Source organism: Schistocerca cancellata, chromosome 1, assembly GCF_023864275.1.
Source record: "Schistocerca cancellata isolate TAMUIC-IGC-003103 chromosome 1, iqSchCanc2.1, whole genome shotgun sequence".
Taxonomy (NCBI): Eukaryota; Metazoa; Arthropoda; class Insecta; order Orthoptera; family Acrididae; genus Schistocerca; species Schistocerca cancellata.
Genome location: NC_064626.1, coordinates 95,362,914 through 95,384,048, shown reverse-complemented (window position 1 = coordinate 95,384,048; position 21,135 = coordinate 95,362,914). Strand labels below are relative to the sequence as shown.

At 44.1% G+C, this 21,135-nt stretch overlaps 1 protein-coding gene across 1 annotated transcript in view; it reads left to right on the top strand.

Moving 5' to 3' along the window:
* The first annotated feature begins 3,171 nt into the window (after window positions 1-3,171).
* LOC126166254 (serine protease snake-like) overlaps window positions 3,172-21,135 on the top strand; it is an 89,384-nt gene continuing 71,420 nt past the window's right edge. The window contains exon 1 of the mRNA XM_049920387.1: window positions 3,172-3,339. Coding sequence (XP_049776344.1) covers window positions 3,243-3,339 — 97 coding nt within the window. The 5' untranslated portion in view covers window positions 3,172-3,242. The remainder of the gene's footprint in view (window positions 3,340-21,135) is intronic.

The following is a 21,135-nucleotide window of genomic DNA, read 5'->3' as shown; positions in this document are numbered from 1 at the left end:
AAGGTTGGGAATTTGAACAGGCACTGAAAACTGCGGAGTTGAGCGCCCCACAAACCAAACATCAAAATCATCATCATCATATCTCTGTCCATCCCCCTCTTTCCATCTCCTCCTTCCCCTATGAGACCATCCACTCCTCCCCTTCATCTACTCCTCCCCCTCTCCCTATGGTCCATCTGCTCTTCACTTGCTCTCTTTGCCCATTACTTCATCCCTCTGCCGCACTCCATCTCCTCTTTCCTTGCTCTGCCCGTCGCCTCTTCTCCCTCCCCCCTGTCCATCTCTTCCCTTTTTCTGTCCATTTCCCCCTCCCCTCTCTCTATACATCTCCTCCTCCCCCTGTTTTTTCCATATACTTCTTCCTCTCTCTGTCTCTCCACCTGCTGCTCTTCCCTTCTCTCTCCAAATTAGCACCCTGTCCCAACAGGAAGTTGCTGGTTCTTACACCCACATTATTTCTTTTCAGATAGTAAGTCATATGTGTTGGTTGAAATCGATCCAGGGATTGACCTTTTTAGCCGTGGCTTTGCCTGCATGCACACATGTCACATATATTTCTCATATACCGAATATATTTCACACATATTTGTACACAAATTTCCCCTCTAACTGGATCGAAATTCATCCTGCTGTTTCGTTTTCACGCAGCTCCATGTTTATTACGACACAACTCTTATACTATGTGCCGTACAGCAATGTAATATTTAAAGTACATTGAGCAGCATATGTGGATACCATCTGTGAAATGTGTTGCGAATAGAGTTAGTAGCAAAGAAGTTATAGATTAAAGCGTCATGCAAGATGCGGCAGTTTTTCACGCATCTCAGTGTTTATGACGTCACATGTCCCCAACTATGCTTCGTACAGTCACATAAATTTGGTAATATATTCTGTCTGAAAAATGTGTCGACAATACTGTTAGTAGTAAAGAAGTAATGAATAAATGTGGCATATCTTCTGTGGCAGTTTTATTCCATGAACAGCGAACATGTAGTAAGCGGCAAACTTTTTTCATTTCATCATTTTATGGGGGTTGTCAATGAGGAACAATTCCGAAAAGGTATGAAATTATGTTTAAAGTTTGTTCTAAGTCAGTAACTGCTCTCATTCTCAAATACTGGATGAATATAGTCTGACGATTTGCGCGTCGTGAGCTATGCTACTTTTTCACCCTCTCCCCCCACCCCACCCCCCTTTAACAGGAAGGTGGTTCTTATCCCCACAGCGATTCTTTCAAGATATTAGGTGATACGCGTACTCAGGTTGGTTGAAATAGGTCCAGTTTTTTTTTTAATTTTTTTAAGGAGACGTGGAACATTCACACATACAGGGTGGCAGTTATTGAACTATAAAGAAATAAAATCGTCATAACTTCTGAACGGTTTGCGTTAGGACGTTCAAACTGCACTGTTAGCCGTGGGTCATGATGGGAATTTTGATGTCAATGTGGTTTGGTTTAGCAACGAAGCCCACTTTCATTTGGATGGATTCGTCAGTAAGCAAAATCGGTGCATTTGGGGGACAGAGAGAATCCGCATTTCATGATCGAGAAGTCTCTTCACCCTCAACGGGTGACTGTGTGGTGTGCAGCGCCCAGTCACTGAATAATCGGTGCGATGCTCCTTGATGGCACGGTGATTACCGAACGCGACGTAAGGGTTTTGGAAGATAATTTCATCCCCATTATCCAAAGTGACCCCAATTTCGACAAGATGAGCTCATGCAAGACGGAACTCGACCCCATCGAAACAGGAGAGTGTTTGATATCGTGGAGAAGCACTTCGGGGACCGCATTCTGGCTCTGGGGTATCCAGAGGCCACTGGCATGGACCTCGATTGGCCGCCATATTCTCCGGATATGAATACATCCGACTCCTTTTTGTGGGGCTTCATTAAGGTGTATAGCAATAACCCCAAAACTATTGCTGAGCTGAAAACAGCCATTCAGGAGGTCATCAACAGCACTGATGTTCCGACACTTCAGCGGGTCTACAGAATTTCGATATTCGTCTGCGCTACATCATCACCAATGATGGCAGGCATGTCGAACATGTCATAAGCTAAATCCGAATATCTGCAGTGACGTTTACACGTCGAATAAAGTCTGTGTGGGCCTTGGTTTGTAACTAATTTACGTTTTTTTCATATAGTTCAATAACTGTCACCCTTTACATACGTACATCCATTTTCGTAATTTGTAAGGTTGTGTATGGAGAACACAAAACAGGAAACTAGTAGGAATTGGAACAAAACTTGACTGGTGCCCTTTAAAAAAAAATCTATTAATTTGTCGGTGGTCCTCCATCCCAGAAAACATGCTGGATACTCCTTATCCAGAAAACTTCTGTCCTGTCGCAAATTTCGCATGACATATGATATGATCGAGCTTTCGTGAGTAAGCAGTGGTGTGCAGAGTGAAATGCTTTTTGGAAGTCACGAATTAGTGCGTCTCTCTGGCCGCCTCGGTCCATGGCTTTCAAGACGTAAATGAGGATAGCGCGAGATGGGTTTCGCATGACCTTTGATTTCTGAAATGGTTCAAATGGCTCTGAGCACTATGGGACTCAACTTCTGAGGTCATTAGTCCCCTAGAACTTAGAACTAGTTAAACCTAACTAACCTAAGGACATCACACACAACCATGCCCGAGGCAGGATTCGAACCTGCGACCGTAGCGGTCTCGCGGTTCCAGACTGCAGCGCCTAGAACCGCACGGCCACTTCGGCCGGTTTTGATTTCTGAATCCATGCTGGTTGGCACGGAGAGGATCATTCTGTTCGAGATACGTCACTAAGTCTGGGTCCAGACTAAGGTCTAAGATTGTGCAACAGATTTGTGTTAACGATATCGGACGAAAGTTCAGTATTTTGTCTACTTTTTGGTCGACACATGTGTGTCAGTGAGGGTCAGTTGGACAGAGTTGAGAAAAAATGAGGTGGTGTAAATCGATAGTTAAGAAAACTCAAAAGTGACAGAATACTGGACCGCTGGTGAAAGAAGACCGCCTGCAGCGCGAAATGACCATCTGCGGGAAGCTGTCGGGGCATCCCAGCGCCTGCAGGCGTCCGTAACCTTGATGGCGCTTGCCATTGGCCGCAGCTCGTAATGACGTCACGGGCCCTGACCCGGCCGGTGGGAGCCGAGCGCCCGCAGGTAAACTAACTGTCTTCCGAGTCCAGTTCTTCGCCAGGCGCCGCAGTAGGAGGTGAAGACGATTGGCGGCTCGCAGTTGTGCATCAGAGATGGGCTCCGGAACGATTGCCTTCGTAGTGCTGGCAGCGTGCGCCACGGCCAGCGCTATCGTATTCAGCGAAGACGCCAAGCCCTCCGTATACAACGGTGAGTGTTGTTCCGGAACATTTGTTGCTGCTACGGAACATTTCACTGTTCGCTATTGCGGCTGCGGCCAATGACCTTGAAGCTATGTAGATGACGAACGAATCAGTTCCTTGTTTGAACGCCACGCGGCGCTGTAACCTGCATCTGTGCCGTACACAACGTCTAAATGACATGCGTTAGAATACTATGGAACACGTAAGCGTGTTTCGCTAAAAAAGGCTGTTTAATGTGACGCTGAAACAGATGAAGGGGCCAGTGCGTGTAGCTACGTACCAAGTGCCGCAATCTAAACAGATATTTCGTACGAAGAACGTAATTAGCGAAACTGCATCGGTATTCATAGCTTCCTAGCTCTATACGTCAGTGCAGAAATCGAATGCAGCGATTGAAATGTTTGGAGACATTCGCCATCATGCGCTGTGCACGCTATAATCAGGTATAAGAGGACAGAATTAGTAATTTGAAATAAAATAGTTCAGACATGTGTTCTACTTCTTGTGGTGTCCGAGATTAAAGCACCCAATTGTTTACTAGTTCTCGTTTTTTATTCCTCATGATACAAATTTTTCATAATACGTGCGTGAAAATGCAGGTCACCTCGGTGAATTTCACACATTGTATCTTCTCGTGTTAGCCATGTGGCAGCGTCCTCTTGAAGCAATATTACAACGACTTTCCTGCTTTTTTTATCTTCAGGTACAGCGTCATAGTTTACACACCATTTTGAAGCTGCGTTGGATTTCCCCCACCCCCAACCGTAGGGGGAAAGTAGGCTTTCTCGGCAAATAGACTACGTCTGAAGGTGACGAGCACGAAGCTCGAAGCAGTGCTTCCAGTCGTTAGGTTGATATATGAGAAGATTCGCCAGGTTATAATGCATGTTAAACAGTTGACAGTCAATGTTCGGAAAAACTACAATCATCATAACCCTAGGATGCCCAAGCCTTTTTTTCTAACTTGGATGCCTAAGGAAGGGGGGGGGGGGGGGAGTTCGGCGAGCCCACAGGTATAAAATAAGTTAACTGACGAAAAATTACAACTTTCAAAATGGTTTATGTATTCTAACTAAGGCATCGGTTTATAAATGTTGTTAATTGTTATAAATATTGGATTGAGTGAATAAAAAATTGACATATTAAAATACAAAATACAGATGTGTTCATACACAATAGATTACTCTGAGTCCTCAACTTCAAGGCAAGAGACACACTTCACAATTTTTTCTGAATGTGTGTTACACACGTCTATAACACTGTCCACAATACTGTTTAGATTGTTGTACTTCTGCTGCTTTGTTTTAGCTTTTCTTACACAAATACGGCACCGACCTTTCCCTGCAGGAGGCTGATGTGCTTCTGTTGTCCCTTCTTTGATTTTCTTTTCTAGAATAGTCTCCATTGATTGAACAATTTGGTTAGATAACCCTCTTGCATTGGCACTTCTTTCTTCTACCTGCAATTTCACTAGTTCGATCCCAGCTTGCAGAAGATAAAGTTTCCGCTTGTTGTGTTTCTTTTCATTCCATCTTGGATGTCGCTGGATGAATATGGTGGTTGCATTGATAGCACAAATGTCGATGAGAGAGTAAAATACAGATAGTGGCCATCTCTTTGTTCCCCTCTTGCAGATGTACATACACGCCATTTGATCAATGGTATTAATTCCACCTTTAGTGGAATTATAATATGCATTTATCTCGGTTTTATTCTTCTCTCCTCCAACAGTGCCTTTATCTTGGTGCATTGTTGACAACATCAGTAAGTTTTTACTTGGTTTCGTTTTTGCTGTGTAGGACACCAAAGTTACTGGAGGCCTACGGGTTGGGAACTGCACTAACTCACTGCAAGTTTACAAGATAAATAACAGCTGACTGACATCAACAACCACTTCCTCTGAAAGTAAACCGATTGTTGTGAATATCAAGAATACCAACCAACTAACTTGCATCGTTGTAGAGATGAGAAATACGAAATCCTACTAAGGGAAATTTTCTATAGCATGGAAGCCTATGGGGGGGGGGGGGGGTTGTTGGACCCATAATAAGGATATTTATTTTTTCTTTCAAAGCAGGAATTTTCTATAAAATATATTGACACTAACGTTTCATAAAAGAGCCAACAAACAATAACTCAAAGGGAATATGTGGTATGAAAGTTACTGGGGCGAAAGCAGGGGACATAAAAAAAATTGTGGGTTCAACGAACCCCTCCCTTAGGCGTCCTAGGGTTAATACTTGTGTTCGTTTATGAGGGCAGCTGTGCCCATGTTGTGGCCTTTATATTTCACTGTTTTCACATATGCTTGTGGTGGTCGGCACGAACGGCATCGCAGTACTGGGAATTCATCGCCGTCAAAGCAGCCTTTGAAGCGCATATGCAGACGCAGAAACCGACTTTAGAAAATTTACACAATATATTCTACACATCGCGACAAACACCGTTCCTTCATACACAACAGTGACGTCTTAACAGTAACACGCAAGAGTCCTGTTTATTACAACAGACTCCGCAACGTCGCGTGGAGCCTCTTACATTGTTCTCGCCAAGATTATACCCTAAGTGCTCCAAAAGATTCGTTCTTTCATGAAGTTTCAGCGTTTAAATGCCGTACTATTTGTTCTGCCGCAGTTTTAATATGTTTTTAAAACATATCAATGACCGACATCTAACCGATTACTTTGGATACAGCGGATTGCAAGCTCCAAACGTACAATTTAAGGGTTTCGTCCCTCTGTCGGTAAAAATGCTCTGAGGGTTCCACACAAACTTCATTAAGTATACATACCCGTAGTTCTCCTAAACCTCGACAATTTTTGCCGTTTATCGATAGCGATACTGGTAAGATATCGGTCCCGGAAATTTTAAGATTTTCGAATATGTTTTAATTTTAAGTTTTATGTTTACAATTTTTGTTTATTTTTTGCATTTGCTACTGTAATTGTATAGCTACGAATTAACTATTTCCGTATTTATTCTTTTACTTGCTCTGTAAAACCTCGCTTCTTGCGAAATTTCACTGTTCTAGGTCAACGGGAAGTGCTCTATAGGTTTTAATGAGTGAGTTTGTGAGTATCAAAATACGTGACATAAAGAATCGTATCTTTTAATTGCATTGACTCGGAAGCTTAAATTTTTTACACAGCCTAAGCGGCTTCGGCATAGATATGGAAATAAACAGCTGAATTCAAAGGGAAAAATTCATACCAGACACTGGTGATGCGCGGGCATTGTTTCTCAATGAGATACCATGTGATTGTTGAGATCCTAACCAGACGATCAGGCACATCAGAAAAGACTGCATCTTCCGATACTATTAAGGCAACTTGATATATTTCCTGAACGCATAACCAGCAGTGGTGAATCAGATTGAAAAACTGAATATAGAGATGTATTTATTCTATCACTGTTTATCTACTAAATTACTTGGGCCATTTAAACATTGAATTCGTAACTGCTCTGTTATATTTTGAAGCACTTCGCGTTTGGCCAAAGAAAGAAGAATGTGCATATATGTTAGGAAATACACTATGTGGTCAGAAGTATCCGGATAACTGGTTGAAAATGATTGAAAGTTCGTGGCGCCCTCCATCGGTAATGAATTCAGTATTATGTTGGCCCACCCTTATCGCAGAGGGGTCCTTTAGGATTCAGGTCAGGACTCTGTGCACGGGAGTCCATTACACGGTGGTTATTGTCGTGTAATCACTCCGCCACAGACCGTGCATTATGAGCATGTGCTCGATCGTGTTGAAAGATGCAATTGCCATCCACCGAATTGCTCTTCAACAGTGGGAAGCAAGAAGGTACTTAAAACATTAATGTAGGGCTGTGCTGTGTTGGTGCCACACAAAACAAGTGCTGCAAGTCCCTTCCACGACCACACCATAACTCCATCGCCTCCGAATTTTACTGTTGGCACTACAAACGCTGGCAGATGACGCTCATCAGGCATTCGCCATACTCACACCATGCCATCGGATCGCCACATTCTTTACCGTGATTCGTCACTCAACACATTTTTCCACTGTTCAATCGTCCAAAGTTTACGCTCCTTTCACCAAGCGAGGCGTCGTTTGGCATTTACCGGCGTGCTCGACAATGAAATCGAAGTTTTCTCACCGCCCGCCTAACTGTCATAGTACTTTCAGATCCTGATGCAGTGTGGAATTCCTGTGTGATGGTCTGGATATATGTCTGCCTATTACACATTACGACCCTCTTCAACTGTCAGTGGTGATTGTATGTCAACAGACGAGGTTGGACTGTATGCTTTTGTGTTATACGTGTCTCTCCGCGTTTCCACTTCACTATCACATTGGAAACAGTGCACCTAAGAATGTTTAGAGGTGTGGAAATTTCGCGTACAGACATAAGACACAAATGACATCCAATCACCTGACCACGTTCGAAGTCCGTGAGTTCCACGGAGCACCCCATTCTGCTCTCTCGTGATGTCTAATGACTACTGAGGTCGCTGATATGGAGTACCTGGCAGTAGGTGGCAGCACATTGCACCTAATATGAAAACGTACTTTTTTTGGGGGGGGGGGGGTCTGGATACTTTTGATCACGTAGTGTAAATACCTTATCCGTAGTTAGAATTTCACGATAACAGAATTGTTCAACACAGTCAAATTCAGAAAGCCATTGTGGTTAGTGAATAAGATGCCAATGAAGAAACTACTAATGTCTACCTAGGTAGTAGCAACTGAGTCATCAGAGGCTTGGTACATGTTCACTTTCAAGAAGATGGGATAAGAAACTTTCCGTGGCTTTGCTGAAGAAGCCGTCCTGACATTTTAATAAGCAATTTAAGGAAACAGTGAGAGGTCGAAATCTGTATGGTCGGAAGGTTAGAAGATTAATTATGCTACCCACGAAACGTACAAACGTTCGTGGATAGCAAGCGAAGCAGCCTGCATCACAATTTAGAAGACGTAAGTAGTCAATCGCCTATGCCATACAAACATGGAAATACGTGGCGGGTGGGAGGGGCGAGGAGGGGGGGGGGGGGAGGAAGAAGCCGACTTACATCAGGATGACCCGACTGAGATCTGATGGCAGTTCTCGAACTGTCCATTGTCTTCACCACTCCATTTTTCGGATTGTGCTTCTTACGAAACCCCCACACAGAATCTCCTTCACCTGTTTGAAATAAGCGCTCCTCAAGAATAGCTCGTATGATGTCTGTTCAAACGCTAACAAGCTGCACGAATAACACTCTCGAATAAACCAACTGAAGAAAACCGCAAGCGAAAATGCCGAGTAAAGCTCAACCCACAGCTTCATAGGGACTTTTTAATAAACAAATTTTATGCCTCTTTTTTTCTCTCCCACTATAATGATTAGATGACGGTTTGGAAATTATCAAAGATGCAACCTTACGAGATGTGTGAGAAAACTAAACAGACTGACAACACTGTGAACCGTATGGCAACGCTGTGTTGCACTTGTGTAGACTGGTGTGTTCATCCCTTCCAGGCGCTCAGCCCGAGTTTCAGCCCCACACAGGCACCACGTGAGCGTTGAAATGAAGTCCGTTTTTGTTGCGTGTTATGACAATGGAACAGCGGAATTTAGAGCAATGTTATGCTAAGTCTTGTGTTATACTTTGGGAATCTGTGAGTGTGACATACGAAAAGTATCAAGAGCACAAGTTTTTCGCTGGCACAAATCAAAACACATCAAAGATGTACCTTACTCAGGGAGACCTTCAACGTCAAAAAAGAAATGAAACGTCGAATGTGTGTGTGCTCTTCTGAGATCAGACTGACGTTTAACCATAAGGCTGGTGAGTGTTCTACAAATATGTCCCTGAAAAGCCGAGGAAAAGGGTGAATAGAGTGAGACTGGAATTGCAGAGAAGTGGATACTGTATCAGTTGTTCCACAGCCCCCCTATTCACCTGATGAATCCTTGACTTTTTTCTTTTCCCGAAATTGAGAAACGTCTTAAAAGAACGTCATTTTGGATCTTTTAAGAACATTCAAAAGAATGCGACCGACATGTTAAACGGCTTACCAGTTGAAGACTTTCAGCACTGCTACAAAGACAGGGAACAACGACTTCGCCAGTGTATAGCTGCCGAAGGAAACTATCTTGTAGGGGACAATGTTATTGTCTGGAAAAAAAACTTTGTTAGGAAAATATCTATCTCATTACTTTTCTCACACACCTCGTATATTTATTAGCGAACTACTGGAACCAATAAAGGCAAGGAGGTTGTTACCATGTTCTTAGCCTGCAGAAAGGATCCATACTTTTTTTGTGCAGGCAGCGAACTGTAAAAGTTCAAGAGGTTACATTGTATCACGAGGCTCAAGATCCATCCTTTGAACAGTGACTTTGATTTTTTTCCGAATATTGGGACTATGCCAGCGAGGAGGAGACATCGAAGTGTATGAAGACAACACCAGGGCCAATGGATGCTGAGACACAACTCATGCGACTGTTGATCATTTCACTTGGAAAAGAAATTCATAGGAGGAAAGACAAGTAATTAAGTTATAGTTACGACGCAGCCAACTTTTAAAACACAACCTACAAATTTGCACCACGAGAAATGTTGCCATCCACATTCATGAGACATATTCCTTACGAAGTTTTTCTCCGAACGTAATATTTCCTTCTTTTTTTCCTTCTCTGGCCATAGCGGAATAACGTACTGATTATTTCACAAAGGAAAATAGAGGAAGTTTACTGAGCTAATGGCTCTGAAACGACCACAAAATGCTGCGCAGATACGCAGTTCGACATCATTCGAGCAACACGAATTTCCTCTTGAAACCTTCTTATCGCTGGGTATTAGAAGAAGATGCAGCAGTCAAGAGCGACTAACATTTAACTGCACTGCATCGTAACGTATCGTCAACGCATTAAATATTCGCTAATCTGCAAGAAATGTTGAAATAATGTTCTCCACGAGTATCGACCGAAGATAGTGCACACGTTGCATAAGACTAACGATGAAGTAACGTTTTTAATGGGAGTAACTAATCTTCTGTCGTTTGTTAGTGTGCTTTATCCTAATATGGAAACAAAACTGGCTTATCACCCACCATCACTTAACAATCGGGCCTTTTAAAGAGGGCATTATGGCGACTTTTCTTTTTCTTATGTGAGTGATACACTACGGCAACGGGTCAAAATTGGTCTACAATACACTGGCCTCCTCGTAAATTGTTGAATCGTGGAGAAAAAGTTTTGCGCCGCAAGAAACTCGTGGATCTGAAAACATTTCTACTTCCACCTTCTAAATTTGGACTAAAGAAACATATCATGAGTGGCCCAAAGATAGAGAATTATGCACATATCTCTGGGAGGTTATCTCACCTATCAGAAGCGAAATTCAAAGATGGCGGTTGTTGTACCTGACGTTCGAAAATGTTAGATTCCAGCTTTGAATAAAAAATGAAGATGAATGAGAACAAGGACTAGGTATCTATCAAGGAATTTGTTACTGTGTTTTTATCCTGCAAAAAGGGTCCATACTATTTTTCTGTACAGGCAACTAATTGAAAAAATCCAAGAAGTTACACTGAATCACGAGGGTCAAGATCCATCCTTTGAACAGTAGCCTTGACTTTTTCCGAAAGCTGGGGCGATACCAGTGAGGAGGAGACATCAAAGCGATGCAAAGACAATACCAGGGTTACCAGGGTCACCGGAATACCAGTATGATGAGAGACGGCTGTCGATCATTTCACTTGCAAAAGAAATTCATGGGAGAAAAAGCTATATCTGATGGTTTAAGAAGAGAGAAAAGAAATATATGCCAGTGAAAACACAATTCCTGTTTAATGAAGGTGTTTTCATCTTTGTTTTCTCTGCCTCGTGATGACTGGGTGTTGTGTGACGTCCTTAGGTTAGTTAGGTTCAAGTAGTTCTAAGTTCTAGGGGCTGATGACCATAGCTGTTAAGTCCCATAGTGCTCAGAGCCATTTGAACCATTTTTTTTCTTCTTTGTTGTTGTTCTGGGCCGGTCCTATGCAGCTACCGCACCACTCTATCCAGCAAAAGCCTCGAAATCTCCGAAAAACTGCAGCAACCGGCATCCATTTGAGCCTGCTGACAATATTCACGCCTTGGCCTCCTCCACAATTTTCACCCCCTACTTCCCGCCATTATCAAGCTGATGATTCCTTGATGGCTCTGGAGGCGTCCTGTGGAACGATTCGTTGTTTTAGCCAGTTTTGCCATAAATCTTTTTCTTCCAATTCGATTCAGTACCTCGCCATTAGTTACTCGATCTATCTATGTAATCCTAAACATTCAGCTATAGCATCACATTTCAAAAGCTCCTATTTTCTACTTATCTGAATTATTTATTGCCCACTGTTCACTTCTGTACATGGCTACACTCCAAACAAATACCTGCAGAAAAGACTTCCTAACATTTATATTTGTTATCAATTGATGACAAAGTCTGTATATGAGTCCGCGATCATTTTATTTTTAGCACTTTTGTTTTCACAAGTCCGTCTTGATTACATTTTACACTTTATGTGTAAAGAAATCTATGTGATCAAGACGGACTTGTGAAAATAAAAAAGTGCTATTTATATTTGTGTTTGATATTTATCTTTTCAGGAAAGCCTTTCTTGCTATTGTCAGTATGCATTTTATACCTTCTCTAATGTGGCCATCACTAAGGTATTTTACTACCCAAATAGCAAAACTCATCCATTTCTTTTAGCGTCCCCTCTCCTAATGTCATTCCTTCGGCATTACCTGAGTTAATTCGACTACATTTCATTAGACTTGCCTTGCTTCTGTCAATGCCCGTCTTATAACCCCTTTTAAAGACACTACCCATTCCATCCAAGGGCTCTTGAGAGTACTTTTGTGCCTCTGATAGGATTACAATTTCATCAGCAAACTTCATGCTTGTTCTTCTCCTTGAACCTTATCTCCTTTCCAAATTTCTTCTCTACTTTTTTTTACTTCTTGTTAAATATCCAGATTGAATAACATGGCATACATGCTAAAACTCTGTCCCCACTCCTTTGTCAACCATTGCGTCCTTAGACTTTCATGTTCATACCTCAATGAAACCTTTGCCGCGCGGAGTGACCGCGCGTTTAGAGGCGCCATCTCACGGATTGCGCGGCCCTTCTCGCCGGAGGTTCGAGTCCTCCCTCGGCCATGAATGTGTGTGTTGTTCTTAGCATAATGTAGTTTAAGTCTACGGACCGATGACCTCAGCTGTTTGGTCCCTTAGATAATCACACACATCTGAACATTTTGAAACCTTTGTTCATACTGACAATTCCACAGTAGGACTTTTAAGCTCTGATTTGGAAGCTGTATGAGAGGTAGTCATAAAGTTTCTCATCTCGAAAAATCAAGCTGTGACCCTGAAACTTGGTGGTGGTGTTAATCCTTCTCTGCACATTCACCCTTCAGTGAGACACATTTTTCCCAAAGATTGACGGTTTGTTGGAGGCCTTTGTTGTATAAAGCATGGATCAGAATAACATGGTAGCAGCATCTGTGATCTCCGAACCGAGTACGTTCATATGTTCGTTGTTAACGTGAAGTATGGAGTTTGCTTTGCTTGGTCATAATAGTGTTCCCTAAACAACTTCTCAGTTAGCTTCACACATTCTGTAAAAGAGAGAAACCGCACAAAGAAACAAAGAAAAGAACAATCACAACAGTTATGTTAATACACTGCAATTGTTGTCCACAGTTGAGTAGCAGAGCGATGTGACAACTGTGCACAGGACACAGGATGTGACCAAACTGTGCTCTGATTGCTTGTTGCTATGACAGCTGTCCTGTAAACACATAGCTGTCGGTCACTTTGTCATTCTGATCCTGGTTATAGAAGCCCGCATTTCGGCTGTTCGGGAAAAGATCCATCTCGAAAATCAACTCGTTGTCGTCCTGGAAATGTCTGCCGTGCAATTGTTTCTTCATCTGAGGAAACAGGGACAAGTCAGTAAGTGAGTGCCTTATCAGGAGAAACGGGATTAAGGCAAAAAAATGATGGCTCAAGATGCAGCATGTGTGACTGCCGTGTGCAGAATGAGCTGAGACACTTTCGAGGTGGAAAAACACACCCTCGGACAACTCTCCGCCAAATTCCATCTATACATCCTCCTGTAATTTCTTCAGGAGATACGGACAGTAAGCTCCTGTGACAGGTTACCTCTAAAAAGCAATATGTGTTAGCATCATATCATAGTGTCCCAAAAAAATTAATAAATAACCACTCCAGTTACTACAATGTTGTTTATCTTGGTCCACGACTGGTTGTGGCGATTATGGTGAAACCATTTTCTAGTGGATCTCCAAGCAACAAGTAATGCTTCACCATACCACAATTTTCAGATCCATTATAAAATGGCTGCAATATGAACACCACAACAAGTCTTGGACGAAAATAAACATTGTAGCAACTGGACCACTTATTCATTAATTCAAAATATAGTTGCAGAGCGGCAGCGCTCCCCAAACATGGATAAATTGACGATGATAGTCCCAAAGGACACTCAGCATCGCCTTGCCAGTTGAGTCCACATGGTTCCATTGCTATCTTTGCTCTAGACTCTCCTATTCTTACTCAGTACTCGTTCATGGCCAAAGGTGGATAAAGACGTTACCTGGTCTCGACTGACACAGCTGCAACATTTCTGCTGCCTGTTGGTCCAGAGGGCAATTTCAATGGGTGTGAGCAGGTGCCGTACTTTATGTTCAAAACGTGCAAGATGTTACAAACTGGTTCTTACCGGATTCTCGCTTTTCGCGATATCGTCTCGAATATGATACACAGATCTTAGACCAGCTAGGTTTCCGCTTCTCTTACGATTACTGTGTCTTCAGAGGTGGTCTGAAAGTTGGCCACTGCGTATCAGCCGCCTTATTCTGTGTGGACAGGATGAGGTGGCTGATGCGCAGTGGCCAACTTTCGTCCAGAGCGCTGGGCGAGTACATTCGTTTGTTCGGAAGAGGAGGCCGGCAGTGTTCACCACCTTTCCGCCAGTCAGCGATGACAGAACCGAGGGGCACGTATTGTAATCTTTCTCATATGATTTTACAGAAACTACTTGGTAAAAAAAAAAAAAAAAAAAAACACATTTTTGCGTTACTTATAGCTTTACACCAGGATCGCTCCAAAAGAAATGCACACTATTTTTTTAATCCCTCTTTTATTCTACATGTTTGAAAGCTTTACAGTGTGTAGATTAGAGTCCTGCATGACCGAGTAAGCGAGCACAAAATACGAGATGGGGCGAGCACACCCTAACTGGATAGGCTACCCGCACTAGTTATAGTGACCGAGCGTAGATGCCGTGACCGAATACGTAGCAAGTAACTTCAAACATACACTCCTGGAAATTGAAATAAGAACACCGTGAATTCATTGTCCCAGGAAGGGGAAACTTTATTGACACATTCCTGGAGTCAGATACATCACATGATCACATTGACAGAACCACAGGCACATAGACACAGGCAACAGAGCATGCACAATGTCGGCACTAGTACAGTGTATATCCACCTTTCGCAGCAATGCAGGCTGCTATTCTCCCATGGAGACGACCGTAGAGATGCTGGATGTAGTCCTGTGGAACGGCTTGCCATGCCATTTCCACCTGGCGCCTCAGTTGGACCAGCGTTCGTGCTGGACGTGCAGACCGCGTGAGACGACGCTTCATCCAGTCCCAAACATGCTCAATGGGGGACAGATCCGGAGATCTTGCTGGCCAGGGTAGCTGACTTACACCTTCTAGAGCACGTTGGGTGGCACGGGATACATGCGGACGTGCATTGTCCTGTTGGAACAGCAAGTTCCCTTGCCGGTCTAGGAATGGTAGAACGATGGGTTCGATGACGGTTTGGATGTACCGTGCACTATTCAGTGTCCCCTCGACGATCACCAGTGGTGTACGGCCAGTGTAGGAGATCGCTCCCCACACCATGATGCCGGGTGTTGGCCCTGTGTGCCTCGGTCGTATGCAGTCCTGATTGTGGCGCTCACCTGTACGGCGCCAAACACGCATACGACCACCATTGGCACCAAGGCAGAAGCGACTCTCATCGCTGAAGACGACACGTCTCCATTCGTCCCTTCATTCACGCCTGTCGCGACACCACTGGAGGCGGGCTGCACGATGTTGGGGCGTGAGCGGAAGACGGCCTAACGGTGTGCGGGACCGTAGCCCAGCTTCATGGAGACGGTTGCGAATGGTCCTCGCCGATACCCCAGGAGCAACAGTGTCCCTAATTTGCTGGGAAGTGGCGGTGCGGTCCCCTACGGCACTGCGTAGGATCCTACGGTCTTGGCGTGCATCCGTGCGTCGCTGCGGTCCGGTCCCAGGTCGACGGGCACGTGCACCTTCCGCCGACCACTGGCGACAACATCGATGTACTGTGGAGACCTCACGCCCCACGTGTTGAGCAATTCGGCGGTACGTCCACCCGGTCTCCCGCATGCCCACTATACGCCCTCGCTCAAAGTCCGTCAACTGCACATACGGTTCACGTCCACGCTGTCGCGGCATGCTACCAGTGTTAAAGACTGCGATGGAGCTCCGTATGCCACGGCAAACTGGCTGACACTGACGGCGGCGGTGCACAAATGCTGCGCAGCTAGCGCCATTCGTCGGCCAACACCGCGGTTCCTGGTGTGTCCGCTGTGCCGTGCGTGTGATCATTGCTTGTACAGCCCTCTCGCAGTGTCCGGAGCAAGTATGGTGGGTCTGACACACCGGTGTCAATGTGTTCTTTTTTCCATTTCCAGGACATAATATGTTGCTGCATATGAAATTTAGCTAACATATCGAATTTTTTTCAGACTTGTGTAGCGGTCTCTGTCACCGATCTCGAGAAAATTGATCTGATGTAGCACACTGATGCTACTCCGTCTGCCAGCGATAAAGCCATAATGAAATATCCGCAACATTCCTCATATTTCGTAAACGGTTTCAGGTATCGAGATGAGATTTTGGCCAAGTATATCACACAAAGAAGAGAGTATTTTACCATACGGTTATTATTCAAAACTTAATTATCTGCCATGTTATTACACTATCATCAGACTTTTTCGATGGTAGAACGTAATTTTTGGGGGTCATTGATAGTTCGTGAGTTGACAAATGCTATGGGTTTTCGAACAACATAACTGAAGAGATTACATGTTTATTTTGTACTGAGGATGTGCTTTTTTTAATAAGCTACTGATCTTATTTTTTCTCAGTTCCTCACTTAATAAACCACTGTTTGAAAATTCTCTCACAGTTGCGTCTGCACAACATGTAAGCTTCGCTGTGTTCTGGCAAAAAGAGTCAAATTTTAACGTGGCAGCAAGAGAAATGTCTAGGTTTTACTCAAAATTCGCCACTCATGGCTCTTCTCTGGAAGTTACAAATTGTTAAGAAGCCGAGAGAAAATGGATCGCTGCATTTTCAGCGGAATTCTTTTTAGATGTTAATCAAAGCAGTGCAAGTGCAAGTGCGGGCGCATCGGAGCTCCACTTAATACTTAAAATGTGAGCGTAAGCTTCAGTTCAGAGCGGCACCTCCCCTCCAGCTCTCGTCTTTTCCCCTACAGCCCGTTCAAAATGGTTCAAATGGCTCTGAGCACTAAGGTCATCAGTCCCCTAGAGCTTAGAACTGCTTAAACCTAACTAACCTAAGGACAGCACACAACACCCAGTCGTCACGAGGCAGAGAAAATCCCTGACCCCGCCGGGAATCGAACCCGGGCTACAGCCCGTAACCCTCACAACTACTGCTCTCCCCACGCGGCCTGCGGACTGCGCATCTATCGGCCACGGTATTCTGCGTGGACTCTACTTTGTTCCTCGTCGTCAGACTTGTCTGACTACACTGGAAGCGTCCACGCGACAGACGAACACACACGCACGACACCCCTGCTCATTTTTGTTATACTATGCGACTGCAGCGTTCCAAGTGGCCAGCGAGCTTCACTTCTGAACACGATATCACATAAGTGCATCGCTTATATTGATTCGTAACATACAGCATCATCATCGTGTTTGGACCTAGGGCAGGTCTTGTAGCTCTCCATGCACTCCTGCCTTCGTTTTCTCGTAATTGCTTTCCACCATCATACTATCCACCACTTAATATCATCTATGTTTCCCATTTATCGTTCCTTCCACAGCATCGCCAGTAAACACTCTTCTCATCTAATGTCCAAGCCAGTCGTATTTCCTCTTCCTGTATCTACACACATCAGTTCCAGAACCTGTACAGAAAACTGGAATAGAAATCAACATAAATATCATTTCTGCCCATTTTATTGCTCATGAAAACCACACATTGCATGTTGTACCACCATACAGCGAGACCTTCAGAGGCGATGGTCCAGATTGCCCAGTAGCACGTGCTCTTGCATTGATGCATGCCTGTACTCGTCGTGGCATACTATCCACAAGATCATCAAGGCACTGTTGGTCCAGATTGTCCCATTCCTCAACAGCGATTCAGCATAGATCGCTCAGAGTGGTTGGTGGATTACATCGTCCATAAAACTCCCTTTTCAATCTATCCCAGGCTTGTTCGATAGGGTTCATGTCTGGAGAACATGCTGGCCACTCTAGTCGAGCGATGTCGTTATCCTGAAGGAAGTCATTCACAAGATGTGCATGATGGGGACGCCAATTGTCGTCCATCAAGACGAATGCCTCGTCAATATGCTGCCGATATGGTTGCACTGTCGGTCGGAGGATGACATTCACTTATCGTACAGCCGTTACGGCGCCTTCCATGACCACCAGCGGTGTACGTCGGCCCCACATAATGCCACCCCAAAACAGCAGGGAATCTCCACGTTGCTGCTCTCGCTGGTCAGTGTGTCTAAGGCGTTCAGCCTGACCGGGTTCCCTCCAAACACGTCTCCGACGATTGTCTGGTTGAAGGCACATGCGACACTCATCGGTGAAGAGAACGTGAAGCCAATCCCAAGCGTTCTATTCCGCATGTTTTTGGGCCCGTCTGTACCGCGCTGCACGGTGTCGCGGTTGCAAAGATGGACCTCCCCAGGGACGTCAGGAGTGAAGTTGCGCGTCGTACAGCCTATTGTGGACAGTTTGAGTCGTAACATGACATCCTGCGGCTGCACGAAAAGCATTATTCAATATGGTCGCGTCGTTGTCAGGGTTCCCCCGACCCATAATCCGTACTTAAGGGTCATCCACTGCAGTAGTGAGCGAGGCATGTCATCGACAGTTCCTGTCTCTCCGTATGTCCTGCGCGTCCGAACAACATCTCTTTCTTTCACCCCGAGATGCCTGGACACTTCCCTTGTTGAGACTCTTTCTGGCACAAAGTAACAATGCGGACGCGATCGAACCACGGTATTGACCGTCTAGCCATGGTTGAACTACAGACAACTAGAACTGATCGGCTGTCGGACCCCCTCCGACTAATAGGCTGCTCAGGCATGGTTGTTTACATCTTTGGGCGGGTTTAGTGACATCTCTGAACAGTCAAAGGGACTGTGTCTTGATACATTATCCACCGCCAATGTCTATCTTCAGGACTCCTGGGAACCAGGGTGATGCAAAACTTTTTTTTATATGTGTATAAAATTTCTCTCTCTACCCTCACTCTTCTCTGCACCTCATTTCTCACTTTGTCTACCCATTTTATCCATTCTGTCCTCTTCCAAATCCACATCTCAAATACTTGTACTCTTCTTTCTTCCTCTTTCCTCAGTGTCCATGCCTCAGCTCTGTATAATGCCACGCTTTGTAAAAAGCTCTTTGCCAGGCTCTTCTTCGTATCCCTGTCCATGCACCCACATAGAAGCCTCCTTTTTAAATGCCTTTTTGGCCATTGTTATGCGTGTTTTCACCTCCTTGTTACATCTCATGCCGTTCGTAGTTATGTTTCCCAGTAGAGATGGGGGATCCGCTCTTGAACTAATGCATAGAGTTGCATCTTTCAAAGGAGTGAACAATCAGTGATTCAGAAAATAAGAACGGTAGCTCCAAACGTTTCCCACAGCAGAAAGAGAGAGAGAGAGAGAGAGAGAGAGAGAGAGAGAGAGACGGAGCATATCAGCAGCGCCTCTGCTGGTCACAGCACAGTGCACGCCACACAACACAGCCAGCGCCGGTCTCTGCCCTGCTTCTACCTTGGCTGCCTGCATTGTGCAGTGCCCCATTGGATTTTGTGTTTCACATATGCCGTGCCGTCTCTGTGTGTCGTCTGCCGCGTGCAGTGTCTGGCGCAGCTTAACTTCGCATCGCACTCTGTCGGCGATCGTTTCAGTCGCCTGCCCTCTGGGCAGTTGATGCGAGCAACAGGACAGAGAGCCACCTAGCGGATAACAAAGGAACTACTTGCAACAACCTGCTCGCAAGGGAACGGACGATTTGTCTCGGAGCGGGTGAGTGGTGGCCGTTCACCGCTCCCCCCACCCTCGGAACTCGCCCGCTCAACGCTCACCCCACCGTTCTCGACTCTAGCTAGAGCGTTGAGCAAAGCAACTCAGGTGTCACTCTGGTCTCTGCGGTCTTAGCTCACGCAGTAATACAGCTTGCGGCTCGACCTGCTTGACTCAGTGCTTCTGCATCGGAGTTCGTCTCTACTGGATATTGTTCTTCGTAGTAATACCGCTATGTATATTACATTATTATGTTATGTATACATAATTTGTTTTTATTTTTATTTGTTTAAACTGATCAGATTAGGTTCCTGACGACTCCTCTTACTATAGGATTTTTATTATGGACACTCGCATTTACGCTTTAATTACGAGCGAACCGATAAACGTATCGCAAAATGTGATACACCAATATTTTCCTTGTTTTATTCTGCGTAAGGCTATATGCAGCACTTTCGTTTTACAGTCAAATTTATATTTTTTTTCTTATTCTGGTACGGATTTTGCGATTTTAGGCGTCTTCGGAAGGAAACGTTCACTTTAAAAATATATGGCTTGCGATGTATTTGTATGAGGTTAATGAAATTTTAATACATTATAGCCAAATATATTGCTAATGTAAATCTCAAGTTACAACATTTTCCGATCACCCAAAAAACCACGATAGTGCAAAATAAATCAATAATCAAAAACTTTGTCATATCGTGGAAATTTCAATAAACAATACAAAATTCATACTCATTATCTGTGTTACTTCAAAATAGGATCAAATAAGATCAAAATACAGGTATAGTACTGGAATAAACCAAGTTTAAAGGGCAATGTGCCGTCCATTTATTTTCTATTGTAAATGAGTGGTGAGTCATGAAAAAGAGCTAATTCATTTCAGGGAGTGAACAGTTCTGATCCGATCTCTGAAAAGAACAGTTTTGCCCATCTCTACTTCCCAGATCTCTGTAAGCACTAACTTGTTATATACTTCCTGTCCTAGTTTTTTAGTTGTCCTTATTTTCTTGCACTTAACACCATAATTCTCTTTTTCTTATTAATTCTCATTCCGAATTGCTCAAAGGTCTTATTTCTTTTAACATTCCAGTCGTAGTTATGTGGTTCTCTTCCAAAAACACCATATGATCTGTAAATCGAATACACTCTATCCTCCTACCACCAACCCGAACTCCTCTTTTTCCTTTCAAACATTTCTGAATAATATGCGCCAAATATATGTTACAGAGTATTTCCTGTTCGAGGTATTGGTTCTTAATGAGCCTTCTATCCCTCCAGTCGAGTCCGCGTGCAAGATCTTGTTCGCTGCAGTTTAAATATCACAATATTTTGTGCGTGTTGAAAGTGTAAATGTACAACAAAATCAAACGCAATATTACACATAAGAATGCAGTACCCATCCTCTACTTGGTGCACATGCAAACCACAA